The sequence below is a fragment of the Cygnus olor genome, chromosome 2, assembly GCF_009769625.2.
Source record: "Cygnus olor isolate bCygOlo1 chromosome 2, bCygOlo1.pri.v2, whole genome shotgun sequence".
Taxonomy (NCBI): domain Eukaryota; kingdom Metazoa; phylum Chordata; class Aves; order Anseriformes; family Anatidae; genus Cygnus; species Cygnus olor.
Genome location: NC_049170.1, coordinates 43,744,125 through 43,766,921, shown reverse-complemented (window position 1 = coordinate 43,766,921; position 22,797 = coordinate 43,744,125). Strand labels below are relative to the sequence as shown.

The 22,797-nt window shown below is 36.1% G+C and overlaps 1 protein-coding gene across 1 annotated transcript in view; it reads right to left on the bottom strand.

Moving 5' to 3' along the window:
* Positions 1-107: 107 nt before the first annotated feature.
* Positions 108-22,797, bottom strand: part of STT3B (STT3 oligosaccharyltransferase complex catalytic subunit B) — a 49,612-nt gene continuing 26,922 nt past the window's right edge. Inside the window, exons 5-16 of the mRNA XM_040550448.1 lie at positions 21,520-21,619; positions 17,392-17,490; positions 15,622-15,768; positions 13,611-13,659; positions 11,801-11,955; positions 9,905-10,116; positions 8,932-9,119; positions 8,271-8,442; positions 6,294-6,467; positions 5,138-5,251; positions 3,835-4,047; positions 108-1,800 (exon numbers count right to left, since the gene is read on the bottom strand). Coding sequence (XP_040406382.1) covers positions 1,720-1,800; positions 3,835-4,047; positions 5,138-5,251; positions 6,294-6,467; positions 8,271-8,442; positions 8,932-9,119; positions 9,905-10,116; positions 11,801-11,955; positions 13,611-13,659; positions 15,622-15,768; positions 17,392-17,490; positions 21,520-21,619 — 1,704 coding nt within the window. The 3' untranslated portion in view covers positions 108-1,719. The remainder of the gene's footprint in view (positions 1,801-3,834; positions 4,048-5,137; positions 5,252-6,293; positions 6,468-8,270; positions 8,443-8,931; positions 9,120-9,904; positions 10,117-11,800; positions 11,956-13,610; positions 13,660-15,621; positions 15,769-17,391; positions 17,491-21,519; positions 21,620-22,797) is intronic.

Below are 22,797 nucleotides of genomic sequence, written 5' to 3'. Positions count from 1 at the left end.
TCGTGAGGTCAGCAGCTTTATAGAGTTTGAATGTCTTAATTCATTACTAGGACTATAAGTACCATGTTACCGAGTTAATCACAACAAAACTGACACAACACCCTTAACACAAAAACTTGAATTGACTTTATTTTCCCCTACAGTCAACAACTGGTCTGCATTGAGCTTTAAAGCAACAAAATAAAATGAAATTTCCAAGTGACAAGGGGCCAGAAATCCAGATTTAATTACCTTTGTGAAAATGTTGCAGCTGTAGTATTGGTCTGTATAAACCACTTAAGTCAAAAATGAGTTCATAAATCAAAAAAAATATTCTACACCTTGGGAAAGAAGTCAGCAGTAACATTCTCATAAGAACACTGTAAATTTACATTTTCTTCATGAAAGGTACATACTATTCTGCATTTTACATCAAACTACTGATGTAAGCTTTGTTTCTATAAAAAGTTACAACCTGTGGCAGGAAAACAAACTGCAAAACCCTTTCTTTCATTTTATTAAAAGAAAAATTTCAAGTCTGTATAAAGTTTTCCTATAGCTGGAAAGTGAACATGTTCAGTCTCCATTTATATTATCTTAGTGCATTTAATCTGACAGTTTTCACCACTTTTTTTCTTAAAAAAAAAAAGTATAAAAGACAGACAAAGCAAATAGCGCTATAGCAGGAATTTCTTCAACTGATTTAAGCACTCTAAATAAAAATGCAGAGAAACAGATTTCCAGAAAAACTTTTTTACCCTCACAAGAGAAGGCAGTGAGGGCAGGGGAAGAGGTTTGCAAACCCTCTACTACTGATAGCCACAGAAAGGGGTTTTGTATACCTGTCAACCTTTTTTTTTTTTTTTTCCTTAAATAGGCTATACTTGTTTTATCAATGTAAACATTTACCTAAAATAGTTTAATTTCTGTTCTGAAGCACCAGCCACTGTATGGTGCTCAGTTATACATTACTATAGCATTCATTACTGTCATTTCGGATCTTTCAGGAGGATACAAATTTAGCCCTTGTATCTACAATGTGCAAGATTTGCCTTGTCTACCTTATGAAATGATAGTGTAAGGCAGCAATACTGCAATCACATATTAAACAAAAGCAGCTTGTCCCATCTCAGCTATCACCCAATTGATATGTCCTGTCAGCTCCTGTGGAAACTGCAGCTTTGCTTCTTACACTCCAGATCAAAACCAGCCTGCAGCAAGAGTAAAAGGACATTTAAAGAAACCATTGCAAAGTAATAATGGGAGTAACTTATTCTGAACGTTTAATTTCAAAGACAGCTCTATTTCCTCTTAATTGCTGAAAACAAGTCATTTTAGATTTGACCATTCCAGTTCACATACTGCTGCTATTCAGCTGAACAGTGTTTTCCAAAAAAGATTGACAAGTATGCATGTGCCAAGGACCAAATTACAGGGTTCTTTGGTGCAGTCAGTCCAAATTCTCAACAGATTTGAAGGATAATATGTACCAATAAAAAAAAAAATGCTGCTAGACTTGTATAGCAGCTCTGTCTTGCTTCACATTACAAATCTAAAACAGCTGTTCTCAATAAGCCAATACTTTTAATCAGACATTGCCTGAAAAATTTTGTACAATAATCTGGACCAATGATGGTTCTGTACCCTCATGTTGCTGTGAAACATGACTCGAGCTAAAGGCAAAGACTGGTTGGTTATCTCAAGGACAACTGCTTCGTATTAGCGATCAGAACAGTGTATTTAAACTGTCTTCCTGTTGGGTCTCTTGCCTTTCTTTAAAATTAGTTTATTCTTAATGTAGCCACGCTTCCTTTTGGAGGTCTAAAAAGAAAAACAGAATACAATGTATTAGTTAATGATTTAGTCTTGACCGCGTTTTTAATACTGTGCATTGCAATGCCTGATCTTTCTTTAGATTTATTTTTAAAGAGCTTAACGGGTAAATCCTCAACTAAGTATTATCCATTTATTATTTTTAAAGTTGGGATTGTTAATTCATGCCCAACATTTGCTTTTGTACAGGCTGTACTTTTGCAAGCCCCACATACCAGATATGTAGATTTATTTTCAAAGCTTGTGCTGAGGCAGAATTAATAATTAACCAACAAGATAAAGCTCAAGTAGGCCAAAGAGCAGAAGTGATAGAGAGCATTACTTTTGTTTGGCAATCCGTTCTTTTATCTTTTTGCACTATTTGATTCTCTTTAGAAGTTAGTGAGCTAGACAGTAATACTTGCTTGAAACAGTATTTTTCAAGAAGTAAGAGAAATTGAATGATCACATTTTAGTCTTTAGTCCTCTGCTGGCTGTAGGTTAGTTAGCTCTTTCTGCTCTTGTTTTGTTATCAGTGGATTTTGGATTCCTCTTTTTTTTTTTTTTTAAAGGTGTTAATGGGGGGAAGCATTAATGTTAGTCTTCACTAATATTAAATTCAAAGTTGCATAAACAGAGTTAGCTCCTGACAGGTAGTGCTTGCCACAAGTCTGAAAGTAGGCAACTCCCACACTTACTGCAGTTTGTTGTGTGTCTACCAGCTGGCTCTATTATGTCAATTAAATATGACTTTTTTCCCTTTTTACTAAAAATCATAATATAATATTTTTAAGCGAGACACAAACTAATACACAATACTCAGACAATGTTATTTCTCTGAGTTTGAGCAATGTCACCCTTCACATGGAAGAGTGATTTGAGATGGACTGGATTTCCAGTAAGGAAGCAACTGTTGAAAACCTGTGGCTACTACGGAGCCTTCAGCACATTTTTAAGAAATCTGAGTTTAGCCATTAGCCCCATGCTCTTTGCTGGTCCTCTGATTTCTTAATGGGAAGCAGAGCTGGTTGGTACTGCAAGAGTTGGCGATGGATCAGAATTAGCGTCAGTGTTTATCCTGTCTTTAGACAGAACTGAAACATCCACAGCTTAAATGTGGTCAGTGCATCTATCACTGATAAATCTCTCTCAAGATCAGAAGTTACACTGTAAGTGGCTGATAGGTGTGGTAAAACTTCTGATTTCTTTTTAAGGCAAGTCTAGCTCCATTGGCAACTCCAACTACCTTAAATTTTATGAGCTTGCAACAGATCATTTAAGTAAGCAACTTTTACCATTAGGAGTCCTCTCTAACATTCCCTATTTGTACTTCTATGACACGCAGCGTAACGTTACTGTCTGTACTAATTTAGTTTGTTACATGTTTGTTTCTGACAGGATTCTGGAATTCCTGTTGTGACATATGTTAGTATATATAGAAATCAGGTTTTGTGAAGGACAGGGCTGCTAAGATTCTCCCAAACATCCCTGATAACAAATCTTTCTTACTAGGCTGAAGAAGCACACCACAACTAACGCTGTTAAAAACATTAAGATGACTTCAAACAGGAAGCAGCCAGACACTAAATTCCATCAACAAAAAAATCATATTTAATTTATTTCATACAAAAGTACCATTTTTAAACTTCTAGGCATCACTACTTTCAAACAAAGTCAGAAAGCAACTTCCACATTTTTTACTTAGTGAGCCATAGTTACTGAAACATGAATTGATGTACTTTAGAGATTATACTTCCAGTTACATGAAGACTTAGGAGTTGTAACAGCCAGTGACACACTCTACTTCCAGTTAGCATTCTGCCTAAAAAAATATCTAGCCTTGTGTCTTTACATGCTTGTAAGTTAAGCAGACAGTAAATTAACAATTATTACCAGCAGGCAGGTCTGATATTGGACACTAACATGAACAGTATCCATAACATTCTGGCTAGTGGAAATACATAATTCACCAGCTATGTGATGCACTGTTAAAAATAAACTGCCATTTCCTGACCCCTTTGAAAGACTTCACTGGGAACCCACCTTCTTTGACAAATACTTCTGTTTCGGTACAATGTTGGTTACTCTAAGTTTATGATCCAATGTCTCCCTGTTGTCTAGTTGTTTCACCTTGTATATTCTAACAAGCCAGTGCTCTGAGGTAAAGGCTTCCTCCAGATGTTTAAATTTAATGTCCTTGTTTCCAATCTCAGCATTTCGTGTACGATCAAATCCTGGAGGTGTCCGAAAATCCAGCTATAAAGATTAAAGATTGCATATTAGTCGAAGATACAACCCAAAACATACATCACTGCAAACTATAGTACTTCATACCACATGACAACAATTTCCTCTGGTCTAGTCAAAGGATGACACTTCCCTTACACTGGTTATTACTACACAGAGAACTCTCTCAGTTATTTTTTTTACAATTGAGAAAGACAAAAAAAAAGTCTCATTCCTACAGACGATGCAGAAGAGAGCACTTAGTGTCTGAACAGAAATACCACTTCTACATTCAGAGATGGAACTATTCAAGCAAAAACCTGAGGTACAACAGCCTACGGTAGCTTTTTAGCACAGCTGCTCATGTACTTGCCAATCTTTTATACCACCGTAGTTTGCACTTTCATGTTTTTTGTACAATCTGAAATAGTTCATATGAGGCTTATCAGTTAAATTTGATCCCTGTGTTAAGAATAAGATCCATTAAACTCAAAGTTTTAGCTGAATAAAGTATTCTTTTGCTAACATATCAAAATGATGAGCCCTTGGGGCAGGGGGTGGTTGTGGAGGGAAGAATAGGAAAGAAAAAAATGCAAACAAGGCAGATTTAGCTATGTATGTGTTTGATGATCCCAAAGGGGACTGACAACTCTCTCAGAGAATTATACCCTGCCCTTATTATATAGTGTAGTGTTGCTTAATACACTGATGTGACTTGGGTAGGAATCAGGTAGTTTCTGACAGATGCTAAATCAAGTAGTTTCTGACAATTAACTGTTTCACTTATGTTGTAGGGAGCTTTACATTTGGTTTTTGTAACAACAAAACAGAAGAGTTAAAGCTTTAGCGAGTGCACTGCATAATGGAATTAAGACACTCATCAGAAGCAAGGCAAAGGACAGCAAAAAGCTAAATACAAGTCTTGGTTAGCAGCACAAGTGCTTTTGTCTAGAGGGTGTATGCAGTAGAACACGTGCAGATATTATAATTGGTAAAGCAGACTCTTACCTCTGATTCTGCTACTACAAGCAATGCTCAATCTAAAAGATGGAAAATGCATCAAAATAACATTTGTTTTCTGATATTTTAATTACGATTCAGTTGAAGATTTTGCACTAACCTGCATCTCTCCAAATCTGTAATAGGACATTTTATACATGAGGCAGTTCAGTAAAGTTGGAGAACCTGCCTTGTCTACCCGAAATTCTCCCTGAGGAGTGAAGTAATCACTTTCCTTTAAAAATAAAAGAAGATAAAAAGAGTCAATAGAAACTAAACCCATATTTAAGGTCATTTCTCATTCCCTTCTCACAAAACAAAAAGAAACCAACACAACAAAATATTTTTATAAAAAAATCTAAATTGACATCTACAATTTAAAAGCTGATTCAAGCCAGTCTTAAAACAGAAAGCGATGGTGCTCATTAAAGGTAAAATTAGTTACAAACTACCTGACTGCAACCGAAAACCGCATGGAACCACCTTCCTAAATCCCCTTTACAATCCTGCTACAAATTTTGTCACTTCACAGTAAGCAGTCACTGGAAAACTAATCTGAAAATGTGAAAGTAAGACATCTACCAAAATTATTTTTCAGAAATGTGAAAAGCACTGCACTGTAAGTACACACTGTCACTGGATACTTTGTACGTGCAGTGTCAAAACAAAAATTTTCTGCTGTTTTTGTATCTAGTACAAGATGAAACTATTCATGCAGGCTACTCCCTTAAGCCAGCACTAATTATCTAGGAGTTTTTGTTAGGCTTATGCAAATACTACTACAGATTTTTGCAATCTCTGAGATATTCTAATAACTTACTTAAACTCTGTGTAAGTAAATATTAACAGTTCAAACTCTGTAATAGTAGGAAAGAAGCTAAAGAAATCTGTAATACCAGCTGTTTAAACGTTCTGAATGCTCCTACTTTTTTTTAATAATATGACAGTGCCTAGTGAGACACACACAGGAATTACAAAAGATATCTTGTACTTTTAGTATCATGCAAAAAGGTGAAAAACTTTTGAGGTTATTGATTTTTCAAAGCCATAAAAACTGGGTTACAGGCCTCCACAGTGTTATTCTTCTAGAAAAACAACCCCTAACACGTTTTTCAAAAGAAACCGTGACAAGTAGAGACTTCCCTCCACTGTTAAGAGTACTACCAGAAAGGCAACAATGTAAATAAAGGTTAAAAAATAAAAAACGTAGAGATGAAAACACAGAAATAACATGTAGCCAATAACACTTCGGTTTTCCTGTGAAGTTTTCCACTTACTCGAATATCTTTGGGATGCTCCCCCTCTGCTATTCTCACCATCCACAAGAACTTATTAATATCATCACCAGAGTAGCCAATCACACCACCAAAAATAATCAAAACGTAATCCACATCCAGGCTTCTCATGATCTCGTATGCTGCTGATTCATTTGAGGACATTGCCTTTCCCACCTGTATCATAGCAAAAAGAGCTTAAGTATCTGTATAGGAGCCCATTGTACAGATTCTCAGATCAATGGCTTGCAAGACCAAAGTCCAAGAATACATATTTACCGAGCAGACCCCACATTTTCATTCTAGATAAAGAAAATCCATTGCCTTGACTTGGAAACCCCACAGCCCAACCTAAGTAGAAATATTTTCTCCTCTGTAAGAGAAGTGCTGCCTGTTGAAATGAGCTGTGCAAAACATAACAACAATCATTTTTCTTTTGTGGCAGCTACAGATTTTTCAAGTCACAGCTATATTGCCAAAAAGTTAGTATGGCAGAAAACACCTAATTACAAATTACTTTCAAAGCTTTAGACATAGTCTAAAGTGAATAAATTATTTGAAATATTACTGATTCCCCCCCCCCTCCTTTTTTTTTTTCCCCTTTCCTTGATCTCTGCCCTTTAGTAACGAAGCAGCCACGCTGCACTGTACTCAGCAGTGTTGAATTTAGGGCAAGTTTATACAGAGAAAACATCAGAATAGAGCTAATCTTGAGTTAAAAGCATACATTGGCAAGCCAATGTTTTGGCCTTGAAAATCTTTTTAAAGCTGCATCTAAAACCTCTTCCAAAATGGTCATTTTCCACACTTAAAGAATTCACTTAGGTCAGTAACTGGCATCAGTTTAGTAGTTCTGTTTGCCATTGAATTTCTTAAAGTATAGCAATGTCTCACTGCAGTAGGAGGCCATAACTACAATATAAATAATATTGCATCCAAACTGGTAACATTCAGTTAACTCAAGAACTCAATTAGAAAATACTAAGCTTATGCTGCAATCTGTCAAAAAGATAGAGAACCTCAGTTTCTTGGCCATTGTCCTAATCGATGTGAAGTTATTTGTCAGATTCCTATTCCTGTGCAGGACGAAGTCAGCTGGCAAATATTTCAGGGCAATGCCTCGTTCAGAACAGAAGTTCAGATATTTGCCACAAAACACACTCACTTGTTTCCCTTTCTTCAGAAATGGAAGGAAACAGTGCCAGTCATCATACTGGAGAGAATTCTTTATTAAAAAACATTATTACTAGCTGCTGTAATGTGCATGGTTACTGTGCTTACGAAATGCAGGCGACTGTTCCACGGTCTCTCTATTCACCTGATAGGCCTTGCCCTACCGGGACCGGCTGGTTTATACATAACATCTGCACTACAGATATTGACAACAGCAGAATAGAGCTATCTATAGAGTAGACAACAACATAGAGCTATCTGAGTTGAATGAAAGAAATTAAATGTAAAAGTTAAATGTTTTATCTAACTGCATATTTGAGGGGACAATCACATCCAGTCTATAACTTTTCCATTTTTACTCAAACTTTCTCAAGTTCCCAAGACACCTGAAAATTCATTTTATCTGGTCACTTTTCATAGTGCCTTTCAATATCCAGTCAGCATGAACTGGAACAATCCGTATTTGGATAGTGCTGGTCTAGTACTAAGCACAAGGGGACTGGTTATACGACTTGATGCTATTCTCCCACAAAGAAAAAGAAGAGAAACAGAAGTGGAGGTGAAGTTCTGGAAACTCCCAGAAAACAAAATGGAGAACCCAAAAGGAGAATCAATCCCCTCCAGCCCCAAACCAATCTTTATAACGGAGTTCTAGGAGATGCCAAAACAACCCTGTTCCTTCCACCTGTTTCCCTCCCCATGGGATTTTTTTTAAATACCATACTGTGTATCAACTGACATTTACAATTTCATGCTTGACTGAAATGTAAATGTTTCTGTGTTTCCACAGAAAGCTGCCACCCTTACCAGAGCTATGTGGCTGTTGTTCCAAGTGTTGTTATCAACCAGCGTTGTCCGGTTGGCCATCCCTGCTATCTGATAACCATAGTCCCACCACGACATTACTCTGGCATGCTCATCTGTGTTTTGTCTCAGCCAGTAGTAGGCTTCCCTGAAGTCATCCAGGATATTCCGAGTGCTGGAAAACAGAGTTCATTTTATTCACATCAGTATAAATGCTGGCAACAAATTGACTGTAACATGATAAATCTGGGGTCACAAATTAAGATTTTCTTATGTGCTCAACTTCCTTTGAGGGGTTCTGTCACCAGTTTGCACTCAGAAGTTTGACAGCTGAATGGCCCGAAGCTGAAACTGCTTTTAAAGATATGACTAAATGCATTTCCAGTTGAATATATACCCATAAACAGGTTTTAGGACTCAAATACTTTTTTTTTTTTTTTAAATTATCATGTTCATTAGATTTGGATAGGATTACTTTCATGTATTCACATTAAATATTTTCTTAAATTGTATATATTTTTGAAAAGTAGAGTATTAAGAGTTTTTATTCAGATGACAATTCTGCCTTAATATAATTAGAAGGCAGCAAAGCAGATTACAAATGCAAAGGAACTAGAAATACTTTTGCCCTTAAATTATTTTTCAAACCTGTGACCTTACTCACCCATCATGGTTATAGGAAGCGAGAACAACGCTAGGGCTGGAGTATGCATTGCTTGTTACCCAGGTACAGTGGACCGCAAACATCATCAACAACATCAGCATAAGCATAGTAACAATGTTTTTGATATTGGGACCCAGTCCTTCTTCTGTTTTTTCCTGTTCAGATACATGTTTTCTCACTTTGCCTGCCTAAACAAACACAAACATAGCTGTTAGGGCAACTTTAGTCATCCATGGCAATGGAACCGAAATGCCTTTTTCTTCACTACATGCACCTCGTAAGTGCTGTGGAATACTATAAAAATAGACCAAGTTGTAGTGTAAATTAACTACGCATGCACAAGAATATTCTGACAATCCAGCAAGTTGTATGAACAGATTATTCCCCATAAACCTTTCAGGAGAAAAAAAAATCTATTACATGAGGGCTACTGCATGATTTAGATTGGCTTAGTCTGATGATACCCACTTGTAAAGCAGAGTGGAAGAGAACAGGACACAGATGTTTATTGTGAGGAAAAGGGGGAAACCCAGGGCTCATGCACTTTCCAGAGCTCGTATAACAAAGCCTAAACTAAAAACAAGAATAGTTAACACCATCTTCTTCAGGACCAGGAGAGTACACAGGTTTATGTATAGAAATATCTTTCCAAAAATATATTATTCTTTAATTTCACCTCATCTTAGAGGAAATAGAAGAGGAAAACACAGACATTCAGTGATGCAGAACTGCTATAACTAGTTAAGGAGAGCAAGCAGCTGTCTGTCATCACTCCCCTGGAAAGCTGGGTCAGCACTGTAGACCTCCTTTTTGTTAAAGGCTCATCACTGATCAGCTACAAGCAACCACTTCTACGCTGACACTGATTTTCTTTCAGGACATCACTTAGAGCTTACTGGAGAACATCAACACTTATTCTGTATTTCAGTGCTAGTAATTCAGGCCTTTAGTGGAATTTTAAATATCCCCTCACCTTATCATACAGGTTGCCAGGGTTCCTTTTGTCATCCTCATCGCTGCTGTCCTCTATTGGCGGATTTTCCCTCTTCATATCATCACCCAAATAACGCTCAAAGACATTTGAGAAGGCAATTGCAGACAGCATACAGACCACTGGAGTCAAAGTGAGCATCAGACGAACCATCACGCCAGCAAAGTAAACGGCACTGATTGCATACAGAGCAACTGCAGAGGGAAAAAATACCTACTGATGACATTTAGAAAGGAACAATCACTGTGACTGCACACATACACGCTCACCATACAACTGTTTATAGAAGTGGGCTGAGCATCTGTGTCTATAAAGACTTGAACACGTATCTTGCATTGCATTGCTTTTTAATTTATGGAGATACAGTTCAATTAATGCTTGTCCCTTTTGAGCCTCAAACCCTTCCTGAAATTCATCTTGACAACTATTAACAATAACACAACCACACTTTCATATTCATTAATAATGTGTCAGAAGATACATTATTAGTGAAATTTAGTATCACACCAAAAATAGCACTGGAATAATAGGTAGTTTCATTTGGTTAGAAAGACCAAACAAGTTATTAAATCTGAAAAAACAAAGAGCAAGTGTTAGAATCTCATATAAATACCAAATTTTAATTTAAATTAGAGATATCTGAAAAAATTGGGGGCTTGTCTACATTATAATTCCATACAGACACATAAGGTGATACTGTGAACCCTATTCTGAAGCAAGTTATCCTGGATAGTATTAAAAAAAAAAAACACACCACAAAACCCCAAGATTTTCAGGATAGCAGGAATATTCACAACACTTTTCATAACAACAACCTGCATGCTTTCGTTAGGAGTATCTATTGTTCAAGTAATAGTGGTTATTGCTAGTTTGCTACAGCTTAACAACACGCTTCTGTGAAAGATTTGCCATGGAAATCAAAGGAGACTGGTTTATCAGATTACATTGCATAAATATTTTGCCCTTTGTAGTGAAGTAGTATGGCTCTCCGTTCTCACTCATAGGTCTCTTTAAGCTGACTTAAAGAGATGGTGCAGCAATAGGAGGCTGAAGGGAGTTCCCCAGCACTGGTCCTTACTGCAAGCAAAAGAGCGTAAAAAACTCTAAAGTCACAGGATTTAACACCGCAAATGTTCCCATTGCCAATGGGGTAATCTAAAGAGGCAGCTGTATATGACTGGAGCCTCCTGTTGCCACAGAAGTGCAAGACCGTGTAATCTTCACTCCTCCTTTTGGGCTACAACTCCAAGTCACATCCTTAGAAACCTCACTCATAGTCTTAGAAGTCTGCTGTCAAAGTAAAGCTTCATACAAATAAATTTGTTGTCACTGACACAGGGAGACCCTGTACCTGTGCTTAGGCTTGCACCTTATCTAGCACTTGCTCCACGGCAAATGATTCAGCTCCCTAAAATAGCTGAAAATCTGGAAAGAAAAGGCATTTTGAATCATCCTCTGTGGTGGGATGAGAGCCAGAAGAATACCTAGGTAAGAACTGGGTGCCTTGCAGCCTGTGTGGGGAAGGATTTCCCCTTTGCTGCTGCACCAAGCTATTCACCTGGCTGTGCTGTGAAACTGTACCGCCACTCAGGGCTTGTGAGATCAGCATGTGGAAGAACATGCACCTCCAAGAGCCACAGTGACAAATCCCACCTCTCTTCATAAGAGGCTCCATCACCAATCCACCAGTCTCTATGAACTGCATTTTTTATGGATGGTTTTAAATACTGCTAGGTGCAGGCAACTTTTAACATTCACCTTTAAACACATCATGTTTAAACCTTCTCTAGAACATGTCATACACCAGCTTTGAGCAAACAAACAAAATCAAGTTGAAGACAAGATTTTTCAAAACAATTTTTAAATATTTTCTCTTACCAAAGACTCTTTCATCATTGATGTTTTTGATACAGAACCACAGCCCTGCTGGGAAAGTACACACGAGAATATGCAGATCAAAAAAGAAGGAAACCCATGTTGTAGGCTGATGCTCAGACACAGAGGCAATGATCGGGATGTGAATTTTCGCATACCTTTTTTAAAAAAAATTCAGTTCAAATTATTTTGAAGAGATAAAGTTATTAACACCTGTAAACATTAGGAGTTCTGAAATTCATTTAAAAGGAAGCATTTCAATTTAAAAGGTTAAATGCTCTATTTAGCAGAAACCTGATGAAACTTTTATATCCAAAAACGTTCCCATGTCTTATTGTATTTAGGAAGTATTTGGTGTACAGAGTTATTTAAAAAAGCAATATAAAGAATTATTTCCATACTAATTAAAAGATTGAGCATTACAGACACTCTGTTCTATTATGGCTAGACATGAAGCCGAATTCACCAGAATGAAAACATATAGCTATGGAAATCATCATTATATTTTGTAGGGACAGTTATCCACACCAGAAAATTTCCTAGGATTTCAATATTGTATTTCAAATGCTCTCCTCTGCACAAAACACCCTCATTTGCCTAGTACATCAAGTTGAAGGATTAAATCCCAGGCCAGTTAGTGATGCCCCCACGTACTCTCAGATGCTGAAAGTCAGGTGTTGTCTACACTTGGAAATGCAGGTTAACTAAACAGCATGTCGGACACTCAGTGCGGACAAGGACAAAACTATATTAAAAGACAGCTATGCACACAGGCCTAATCTGGGGTGCCCTATGACCAAACGGTGAGGTATCAAACAAATGTCCTTCTTCACTGAGATCTAGGCCTCATTCAGAACTGCACTGATGTGTTTTAAACACAATATTGACTTTCTAATGTAGACAAGCCCTCAAAAGTTTAATCTTGTGTGTGTATACATATATATATATATATATTTATATACACGTACACACACCATATATAAGTGCAGACCATTTCATCTACAGGCAGGGAACATCTATGCGTACTTCAAATAAATTTGAGGCTTCCTTACTGACACCTATTCTACTACATTTATTACAGGGTTGGTACAGAATCCTGTACGAACTGGACTATGGAGCCTGAGGAAAAAAAAAAAGAACTATAAAAGTCTGAAGTTCTCCTATCCCTGCTTTTAAAAATCTACCAATTAAAATCCATCTTAAACACTTGAATAAAACTAAAGGTATTTTGCAGATAAATATTCTACATTAAGTGTCTGGCTAATGAACTGAACGCTGGATTTTTAAATGTTAACTAAACCAAAAGAGTTATTCACAAAACCATACACGAATAAACCAAAATTGTTCGGAGTAGACATCTGTATACACAAAACAGATTTATGAAAATAATAAGCAGGCAACATGCAAGATATTGTGTAACATCTTCGTGACTTCGTGCAATGTTGTACAATGAAAACAGCAGAAGTTTAAGGCTCTTAGTAATTTTTAAGCGTGTCCTCAAGTGTTGATACAACTTTTGGTTATTTTACGCTGAAAAGCACTGCCGTTTTGTATAGACAAACGCACGATTAAGATACTCAAAGACTTCCAAAGAAGCAAGAAATTTAGCAAACAAATTAGTGATGAAGGTAAAATGGTTGCAAAGATCACGAACAGTTACTACACATGCTCTCTTTAGAGAGTTGATCAAAATCCCACATATTCTCCTTGACTTAAATACTAAATCGATTTGAAGATGAGGAGAGCAAAAAAATATTAGTTTTCAGTAGAATTCTATTGATAGCTCATGCTTATATCCTTTATCTCTACTTACCCAGTGTCCCACAAAGAATAAAATCTGCCACTCCAAGGAGCAATATAACCTGAAAAAGAGAAGGGGAAAAATTTTGCTGCCTAGATATTTAAATGCAATATATATATATATATATATATATATATATATATATAACAAGAAGAAGTTGAATCCTTGTTCTTATTATCTGAGCATTTGTAAATGATGCAGTAAGTCTTCACTTCGATATTTACAAATGGTATCATTTGACGCTTTTTTTTTTTTTAATATCTAGTTTAGACATTTAAATATTGTGTTTAATGCTCTATGTTATACTTTTCCCTTCAGGCTTCAGATGCAAAGCTTACTCCCAACCAGTTGCATGCACAAGTAAGGAGGATATGCCAGCAGATGTGAAATAGCTGGTTATGGTCATCTCTGGATGTATCCAAAACACAAGATCAGATGGGATTCTCCTGAGAGTGCTGAAAGAACTGGCTGATGTGGTAACTACCCATGACCATGATCAGGGTGCTAAGGCCCTTGTTGCCTGTAAGTGGCTAATGCTATGCCTCTAGGAAAGGCAAGAAGGAATATCCAGGGAATTCCAGGCCAGTAACCTGAGTACCTAGAAAGACTGTGAAGCACAGCATCCTGAATTACATCATTAAATGCTTTTAAGACATTTTCCTTATTTCTCATCTGTAAGCTGAAGCAGAATGGGCTGGGCAAACAACAATTTGATGTGTTGAAAATTGACTGTACTGACAAGCTCAAAATAGCACCCAGTGGCTTGGTGTCCCATTGATGGCTGGCTAGTAAAACATAAAAATATCGCAGAGGCCAAAACAGTGAATTGTGCTAAATTGAAAAGAATAACTGACAAGCCTTATGGCAGGCAGAACTTCCATCCAGAACTTTAACCTCCTTCCAGGTGCTGCACCCTGCTGCTGGAGGATTATTAATTAAAGAGAGAGGGAGCTGAGTGCTGTGAGATGGCCAGGGGTCTAGATCACACAGTACACCAGGAAAAGCTGAGGGAACCAGGTTTATTCTGTCTGGTGAAGCAGTGATACTATCAGTGAATTTCAAAAATTGACATCAACACTTCCTAAGAAACGCAACAGTAGACATATTTTGCTACATATCGAAATTAGAAGCCAAATTTTGTCTTAATATGCCAGTCTGAAAAATTTCATGAAATATTAGTAGGACCTGCTCATACATACTGAAAAACAAATTACAAACCATCAAGTTTTAGAAGACTTTCAGACAAATATAGATGTTAAATATTCTTTTGGAATAACGGTACCATAAATAACAAAAATAAAACTGCAACTAAATAGTCCAAAATGTTAAACTACTGATACCAGAAAAATCTACACTAAATCTATACATTCATTACTAAAATGAATTACAAGAAATAATTCAGTTAAAATAAAAACAAGTTAAATCTCAGATTTTTTTTTTTTTTAAATAATATTCTGACAAAACAGAATAGCATATGAGGTGTAATATTAAGATCACACAATTTACACCCAGCAGAATTCAATTTTGGCATGACTGACATATTTATCTATGAAAATAGATCAGGAAGGAATTATAGTGTTAGATGACCAAGGATACATGTCATGGAATCAGAATATGGCTGTTAGGCATCTGAGGACTGCAACCAAGCAACGGCAAACTTGTTTTTCTGAGGCTGGGTAGAACTACCTTGAAGACCAGAAACTGAACCACAGAAGGACAACTCACAGACATACAGACATCCAGTCATACAGAAATGTGGTTACTTTCTGAAATACTTGAACCTATCTCATCTTGACCTATCAATGCTATTTAGAATAGATTAACAGTGCTTATCTTCATAATATGCTTTTGCTACCGTTATGTTCCTTGTACCAATCTGACTTTTTGCATGATAAGAAAAACAGAAACAAAGCAACATGGTCATTGGTTTGCTGTGGGGTTGCCAACGTCTACTTAGACTAAACCAAATGTCGGTCACCTGAGTTACCTGCTCCTAAGAGAAACTGTTTTCATGTTTATTTACCTGTGTATGTCAAGTAGATGACGCTCAGGAATACAATACCAGCAGCCAGGGAGACACCCAAGAAGAACAATGTCTGAAATTCTTGCTTTGTTAATCTGTCTCTCAAATACTGCAAAAATGCATAGGCCTGCAGCAATGCAAAAACACCTAAAGACAGGCAAAAGTTTTTGTTTAAATCCTCAAAAGAAGCAACAATCATCAAAGCAACTGGCATACTTCAGCTATGTTTGAATTACAAAAAAAAATACATTTAATTACATCTGAAAACCAGTATAAAATCACTTTCTGACAAACAGACTTTAATACGTAATAGGGATGATAGTCTGAGTCACTGCAAGAAAGTAACTACTCTCCAAAACATTCTTTGCTTATTATATATCAAGAGCTCCAACATCCACTGTCTCTTTGCTCCCAAATTGGGTAAAGGGAGAGAATCAGCTGAAAACTAGATTGCATGTATTTTGTCAAAAGCACAGTTTAACATACCCGGACATCTTGAAAAAATATTATACAGCTCTTGGCTAGCTTAAGTAATGAGTTGCAAGGAAAGAGCCCAGACAACACAAAGCCAAGACTAATATAAAAATATATGGAAATTAAGCTACTGAACAAAACAGAGGGATTTAATAAAGAAAAAAAAATAAACCAAACATCTAAGTGAATACAGACAACAGAATTATATAAAGCTAGCGTCAAAACACCAGAATTCACTAGGTAAGCATTCCATACCCTCAAAAAATGCATTTCCTAGTTTAACATTAAACTAGAACTTAAGACATGGTTTTCTGTTGTTATTCATTTCAATGCATATAATCAGATCAACCCAATGGTTCATCCACTCAAAACTGAAAAATCACTAGTAGCTAGCAGGAAGAAAAAAAAAAAAAAAACTCAAGCGTATTGTATTTCTTCAATTTACGAATAAAATCGTGATGCATGATGTTGAAATTCACTAGTTCCAAACTTCTAGAGAACAGCACAAACTGTCCACTAAGTAACTGTAAAATTCTTAGGACGCAAACTACGGCCTGATAACCTTTACTCCATTCATTATATTCAGAATGACATAAGAATCTCCCAGTCATATTCAAAATATTTTTAAAATACTTTTCTGGTGAATTTTAGTTATGTAACAATTGCTGTCCCAAATCCATTTTCTTAAGTGACAATGCGTAATTAAAAAAGAGGAATCTAACAAATTAAGCTACATCACAAAAAACGGTGTATGCTCCTAATAAACATAGGCCTAGCAGCCTTAGTAAAGACTGCCGTTGTAAAGAAATCAAGATGTCTGAACGTTTAACAACTACTGAGAATAATCTTACTTTAAAAAGAATCAAAAAAGAATAAAATCTGTTATTTAAAATCAGCCTCCTATATATAGCATGTCATTCGCATCTAATCCACTTTGAAAAAATTATCAACTCTAAAAAGAAATTGCTCAATAAAAACTGTGTTTACCAATAACCATGTTTCAATTTTACAATGCTCGAAGGCAACATTATATTGCAAAACAGTAGAGATTATCAATGTGTAAAGTAACTGCTTGTCAGAATGTGTAAGTGATCCACAGTTATGGAAGCATTTTACCTCCATTAGTTCACACAAAGAAGGATAATGTGTTGATTGGAAAGTAAACTTCCCTACAAATACTAAACAGTACCTTTTTTTCTTTAACAATTCGGTTTGTTAGTACAAGGTTCTTTCTAACACAAGGAAACAGATCTGCCAGGGTTTGGCTGTTTAGAAGCAGACATTGAGTTTTCTTACCTGCAGCTGCCATGTGTTCACTTGTTCTAATTGGCTGAAACCCCACAAAAGGTATCTGCATCGATAATATTAACCCCACAATGTAGAAAGTGCTATATGCTGGAAAAAGAGTGGGGGAGAGGACAGAAGAGAAAGGTGAGAAGCAAACAAATGAGTACACACATTTCAAAAACCAGACTCCATAGCAGAGTCCATTCCCCACCTTCAGACATCAATGACACCGAAACAAAACTGTATTGTTTTAAATATTTTGGCCATCCCTATGACTTGTTTCACCTTCTTTGATTAGAATAAAGTTAAAATAAAATTGCATTCAGTTTTAAGGGAAATAGCAAAGTGTTAGTTGTTCCTAATTACACTTTTCTTTTCCTCGTAGGAAAATGAACCATCTATCTAAGATACTCTAGCTTAGAAATAGTTCTCTCTTCTCATTTGCTTTTCTTGTTGTTGCAGAATATGGGTGGAAGAAGAGATCCCAGGTAAGTAAAAAGAGCAGCTTCTGTATGAGGAGAAATTAAAGGGACCAGACCTCAAAGAGGTAAAACATTTAAAAGCGCACTACTTACTTAAAAAAAATGCAAAATGTATGTTTGTTCTTTTTTAAATGCAAGAACAGAGGCATGCCAAGAAATTGAAAAGCAACACAATTAAAAATGAATACTGAGCATCTGTATTAATAGATCTGTATAAACCATGGGGACTCATAACCCCCCAGAAAGTGGAGGCCAAGAACACAACTGTATTAATAACATGAATCATTATTATGTATGAAGTGATATTCACGTACTTTCTCTTGACAGGATTTTGCTCCTAAATATTCCAGGGAGAGAGAGATGGGAATAGAAGAAACACCAATTGTGAACAGCCACAAATCTGCTTACATTTTGAAGCAAGCAGCCAACTTAAAAACCAAATGAGGTTTTCTTCCCTCAGTAACAATCAGAAATAATGTACCTCCCAGATTTTTATTTTTTTTAAAAAATTCCTTCAATTCATAAACCACAGGCTTTGCTCTGGCCTCAATCCTTTGAGATCCTCGAACCCATACAATCCTTTACTAAGCTCCATGAGAACAGGTTTGGGAACCAGATCATATACCTGTGGTATTGTTTTTGTTGCACCTGTGTATTATGCTCCCAGCGTACCATAAAGCGTACCAAAGCATTGCAAATATCACAAAAAAATCCCTGTCGCGATGCTTCCAACCACTTCCAGCCATCTTTGCTGGTGTGTGCTTTCAAGCATCTGTATTTTGCTGCTTGGCCTACCTACTCATCTATTCCCTCTTTATGTCACTGAAATACATTTTTGCTGCAGGAAACTCAATTTTTGATGAATTCACTTCAACATAAATCATTTATTGTATCATAAAACTGTTGCAACACTGCCATCCTGTGGAATTCTAATGATTGGCATAAATCACTAGACTTCACATTTGTTAGACCATTGTAAAGAATCATTTTTAAGCCCAGTCCTACAACTGGCATACTTCATATGCCCACTTTTTTTTAATCTTTCTTCCCACTTCTTTTAAGCAGCTATCACATCTGCTTGCCTGGCATCAAATGAACAGGTCGTCTGATACAATTTTTCAAGGAACTACTTTAGTACATGAAGGTGAAAGATATATCATCACAAACTTTCCATGTTCCTTCGCAAAGACTATGCAAACAGCAGAATGTAAAAACCAGAACTTTACTCTCATTCCTGCAATCCACTCTCATGATCATAACTTTGATGAGATCGACAACAAAAAAAACCTGACGTTCTATGGATAAACTCATTTCACAATTTTAGTTCCTGTATACTGCAAAAACACGAGAAAAACCTATTGAAAACTTCTCCCGAGTATGATCAAGGATTTGATCACACATTTTTAATTAATGGATTATAACCACCAGAAATAAATACTAATCATCTGAAATTTTAGAATACTGAAGTAGTCAATAAAAAATATATGCCTGCTCACTATTTAAATGGTAAAATACAACACACAGGACAAAGAATTAATGGAATTAAGTTTTAAATTCTGGAAGATCTTTTTTTTTTTGGTTATATTTTGAAAAGTACACAGAACTCAGGAATTGTACGGGAAAAAAATATATCAGTAGATTGAAGTGAAAATTGCCAAGTCTAAAGTGCACAAACAAGACTATACATACAATAATGGAAGATAATATCAACGGATCCTGCATCTGAATAAAGAGGTTATTTTCCTAAAATGCATGTAGATTTTAGTAGCTACTGTCAGCTGTCAATAGGTTGCAAAAAGTAACCTATTAGCTGCACACTGGTAGTTTTTTGCATGCGCACTAGCAATTCCATATTGTCTTTGCAAAATACCTTTGCTTTCCCTACTGCAATGAGCTTTTGGAAACCCATCCCCTTATCTGAATAGTTTGGGAGTGAAGCACAATTCCAATTCTTCCCAGAAGTGCTTGAACTTTCCTACCTGGTTTATAAAAACATCCTGTTAAACAAACCTAGAACACACATGCTGATGCAACTTCTACAGACATCTGTGTGTAAGGCTTCCCAGGGAAGTTTAGATTAATCCAGGAATTGCAATGAAACAGCGAAGCAGCAATTACATTTTCATTCCAACAACTCTCCTGAATTGCATCTCCCTCAGCTGAAGGACAATAACACCTCAAAACACTGTAGTTATTTGCAAAACAAATATGTGACAAAATCTTTAGTTCATATGAACTGGCAGTACTATTTTTGCCCCCCCCCCAATGAGATCAAAGACTAGTTCACTGAAAGCTGGAAAAGCGAGAGCACTTACGCTTTATTGTTTCTGATTACCACATCATTTCTGGATTTTGTAATTATTAGATTTCATTTTCTCCTGCCTAACTCACAGAAATTGGAAAATGAACATATTCAATAAAATAATTTCAAAAGCAAAACAAGATAAATTACTCTTCCCTGAAGTTATGAAGAAGTAGTTAATGAAGTTAACTAACAGTAATGTTAAAAATTAAAGGTGGATAAAAGTTTTTTTTTCTTTTAAAAAATAATTTCAGATTCTGAATCATATAAATAAATAACTGAGAAGCAAGAAACAAATACTTATATTGTGGTATAAAAAAAAACACATAAAACTGAACTCAAGTAAATATTATAGTGTATAATGGTTCCAATACATAATGTAAATAGAGTAATTTCCCTAGCAGGCACTGAAAAAAAAGCATGAAAATAAATATAAAAATAGTATTAAAATGGGTTAACAAAAATATATTTACAAATACGAAATATCTTTTGATATTACACTTCAATTTGTATGTTCTCAAACGTCTCAATGTTTGAGACATGTTCTCAAACTATCTTTTGTAAATGTTTCACATTAGGGAGTCAAAAGTATTCTATCTAACTTATAAATAAATCTAAGAATACCTGAATTGATTATTAATTATTTCATTCACACACCCACACTGTGACCAGCTGATCTAACCAGTAATGTGTCTGTAAACTGTCGACAGAGTATTTAAATATCAGGTAAATCAATTAAAAAGTTATTCTCCTGAGATCACTATCCAAACATTCCTGAAATTGGAAGCAAGGTTGACCCATTAACCCAATAAAATCTTAAGGACTCACGTGGAGTAGACAGACTCTTAGGCTGCTTTTTAGTCCAGGTTATGTAAAACATACGTGGCTGCTTGAAATTCCCTATGTCTTTTCCCATATATGTCACAACACACTATAACATTTGCATAATGACTGCTGCAAAACTTTTTAAAACTACTAATTGTTTTATGCACTAGGAAAAGACAAAGATGAAACATTATTCTTTTTAACAGACACATGCAATATATATATGTTAAATATACTAAAAGGATGCTAAAAATACCAAACTATCCAATTATTTCCTTTTTTCAGTGCACTAGAAAGCAGAAAATGAATTAGCAGCAACATATCTGAAATTTTGGAAATGTGAATGATATGTTTTAGCTTCCTATTCCCACTGGTGTAGACAGTGATTGACTATAATCAGTAATCCAATTAATAAAATGCAATCTGATATGCAATTACCTCATTCCCACCAAATACAAAAGACATCATTATAATTTCATATCTCATGATTCAGCATTTGACAATGATTGTTCAAAGAACAAAACTTACCGATGTAGACCCTCCTGCTGTATCTCTGCATCAGCAAGAGGACAAACACATGCAGTGGAATAAGGTTGATGATGAAAACATAGCCACCCCATGCAGAGACCTGGGAGAAATGGAATAGGAAATCAGATCTAAAAATATCTGCAAATTCTTCACATAGCCAGTGCTGGATATTTACAAGGGTCTGACAAGAAAACACAAACCCCAGTAAAAGTAATACCACCAGAATTTTTCTCAACATTTACTATCCAAAAAGAAAACAAAATCCCCCAAAGTGGTAAAGTTAAAGTAGTAAAGACTTATGAAATGGACTGGTGGATTTTCAAGGCTGTCTTTCTTACAGCTCCACTCCTCTTCCGAAGCAAATCTAGTCAGGCTGGCAGACGACAATGTGATGTTGGGGGCTTTTCCCCATGGTGAAGGACGCTGCAAAAGGCAGCAGTAGGACTCCCATCTAGGATTCAAAGTTTTCCTTTGACATACAACTTTAGCATGATGCATTGTGCTTTTTGGCAGGCACAGGCAGAGTATCTCCAGCCAGAGAGAAGAAATGGAGCAAGGTATACACTGTCGATGGTAGAATTCCTGGAGCAGAGTAGCAAATGGTGGTTGCAGTGTGAGGAAAGAAACAAAAGGAAGGAGGGAGATACACAGGGAACAGTGCTGAGCACCGTGGCATGGTGCACAACATCATCATGGAGACTGTGAACGTGTACTATTAGCATTACTTCAGAAGTGCTGGTAAGAGGTATTTAGAACTGAAACACTACAGTGTTACCATTGTGTCCTTCACTGTTGGTTTAGATAAAGATGTAATAAGCTACCATTACAATGTGTTACCACATTTCTAATACATTTAGAAGGGCTAATGTTGACTAGGAATTCTACATTTTAACACATGTTCTCTTGTCAAAATACAGTCTAGACTTCTCCCATCCATACCACGCCTATCCTAGATCTTCATTTTTAGAATGCAGCAGCTAATGTGGTTTCCACTTTAATTGTACTTTAAGGCTTAGATTCACATAGATATTTTTAAAGCCCTAGAATCCAGAAAGAAACCCAAATGACTATGTACTACAGAACAAAATCTAAAATAAGGTCACGGCAGAGATGCTGTTTTCTTATACTAGTAGTACAAAACCCAGCATTTCAAAATTGGGGGCAACTGATTCATATATTAAAATAATTGGAAACAAGTACAAAACTTGTTAATTTTATAGAAAGTCATTTCAGACTATCATTATTCTTTTCCCAAATTACTGGCATGAACTATCATGG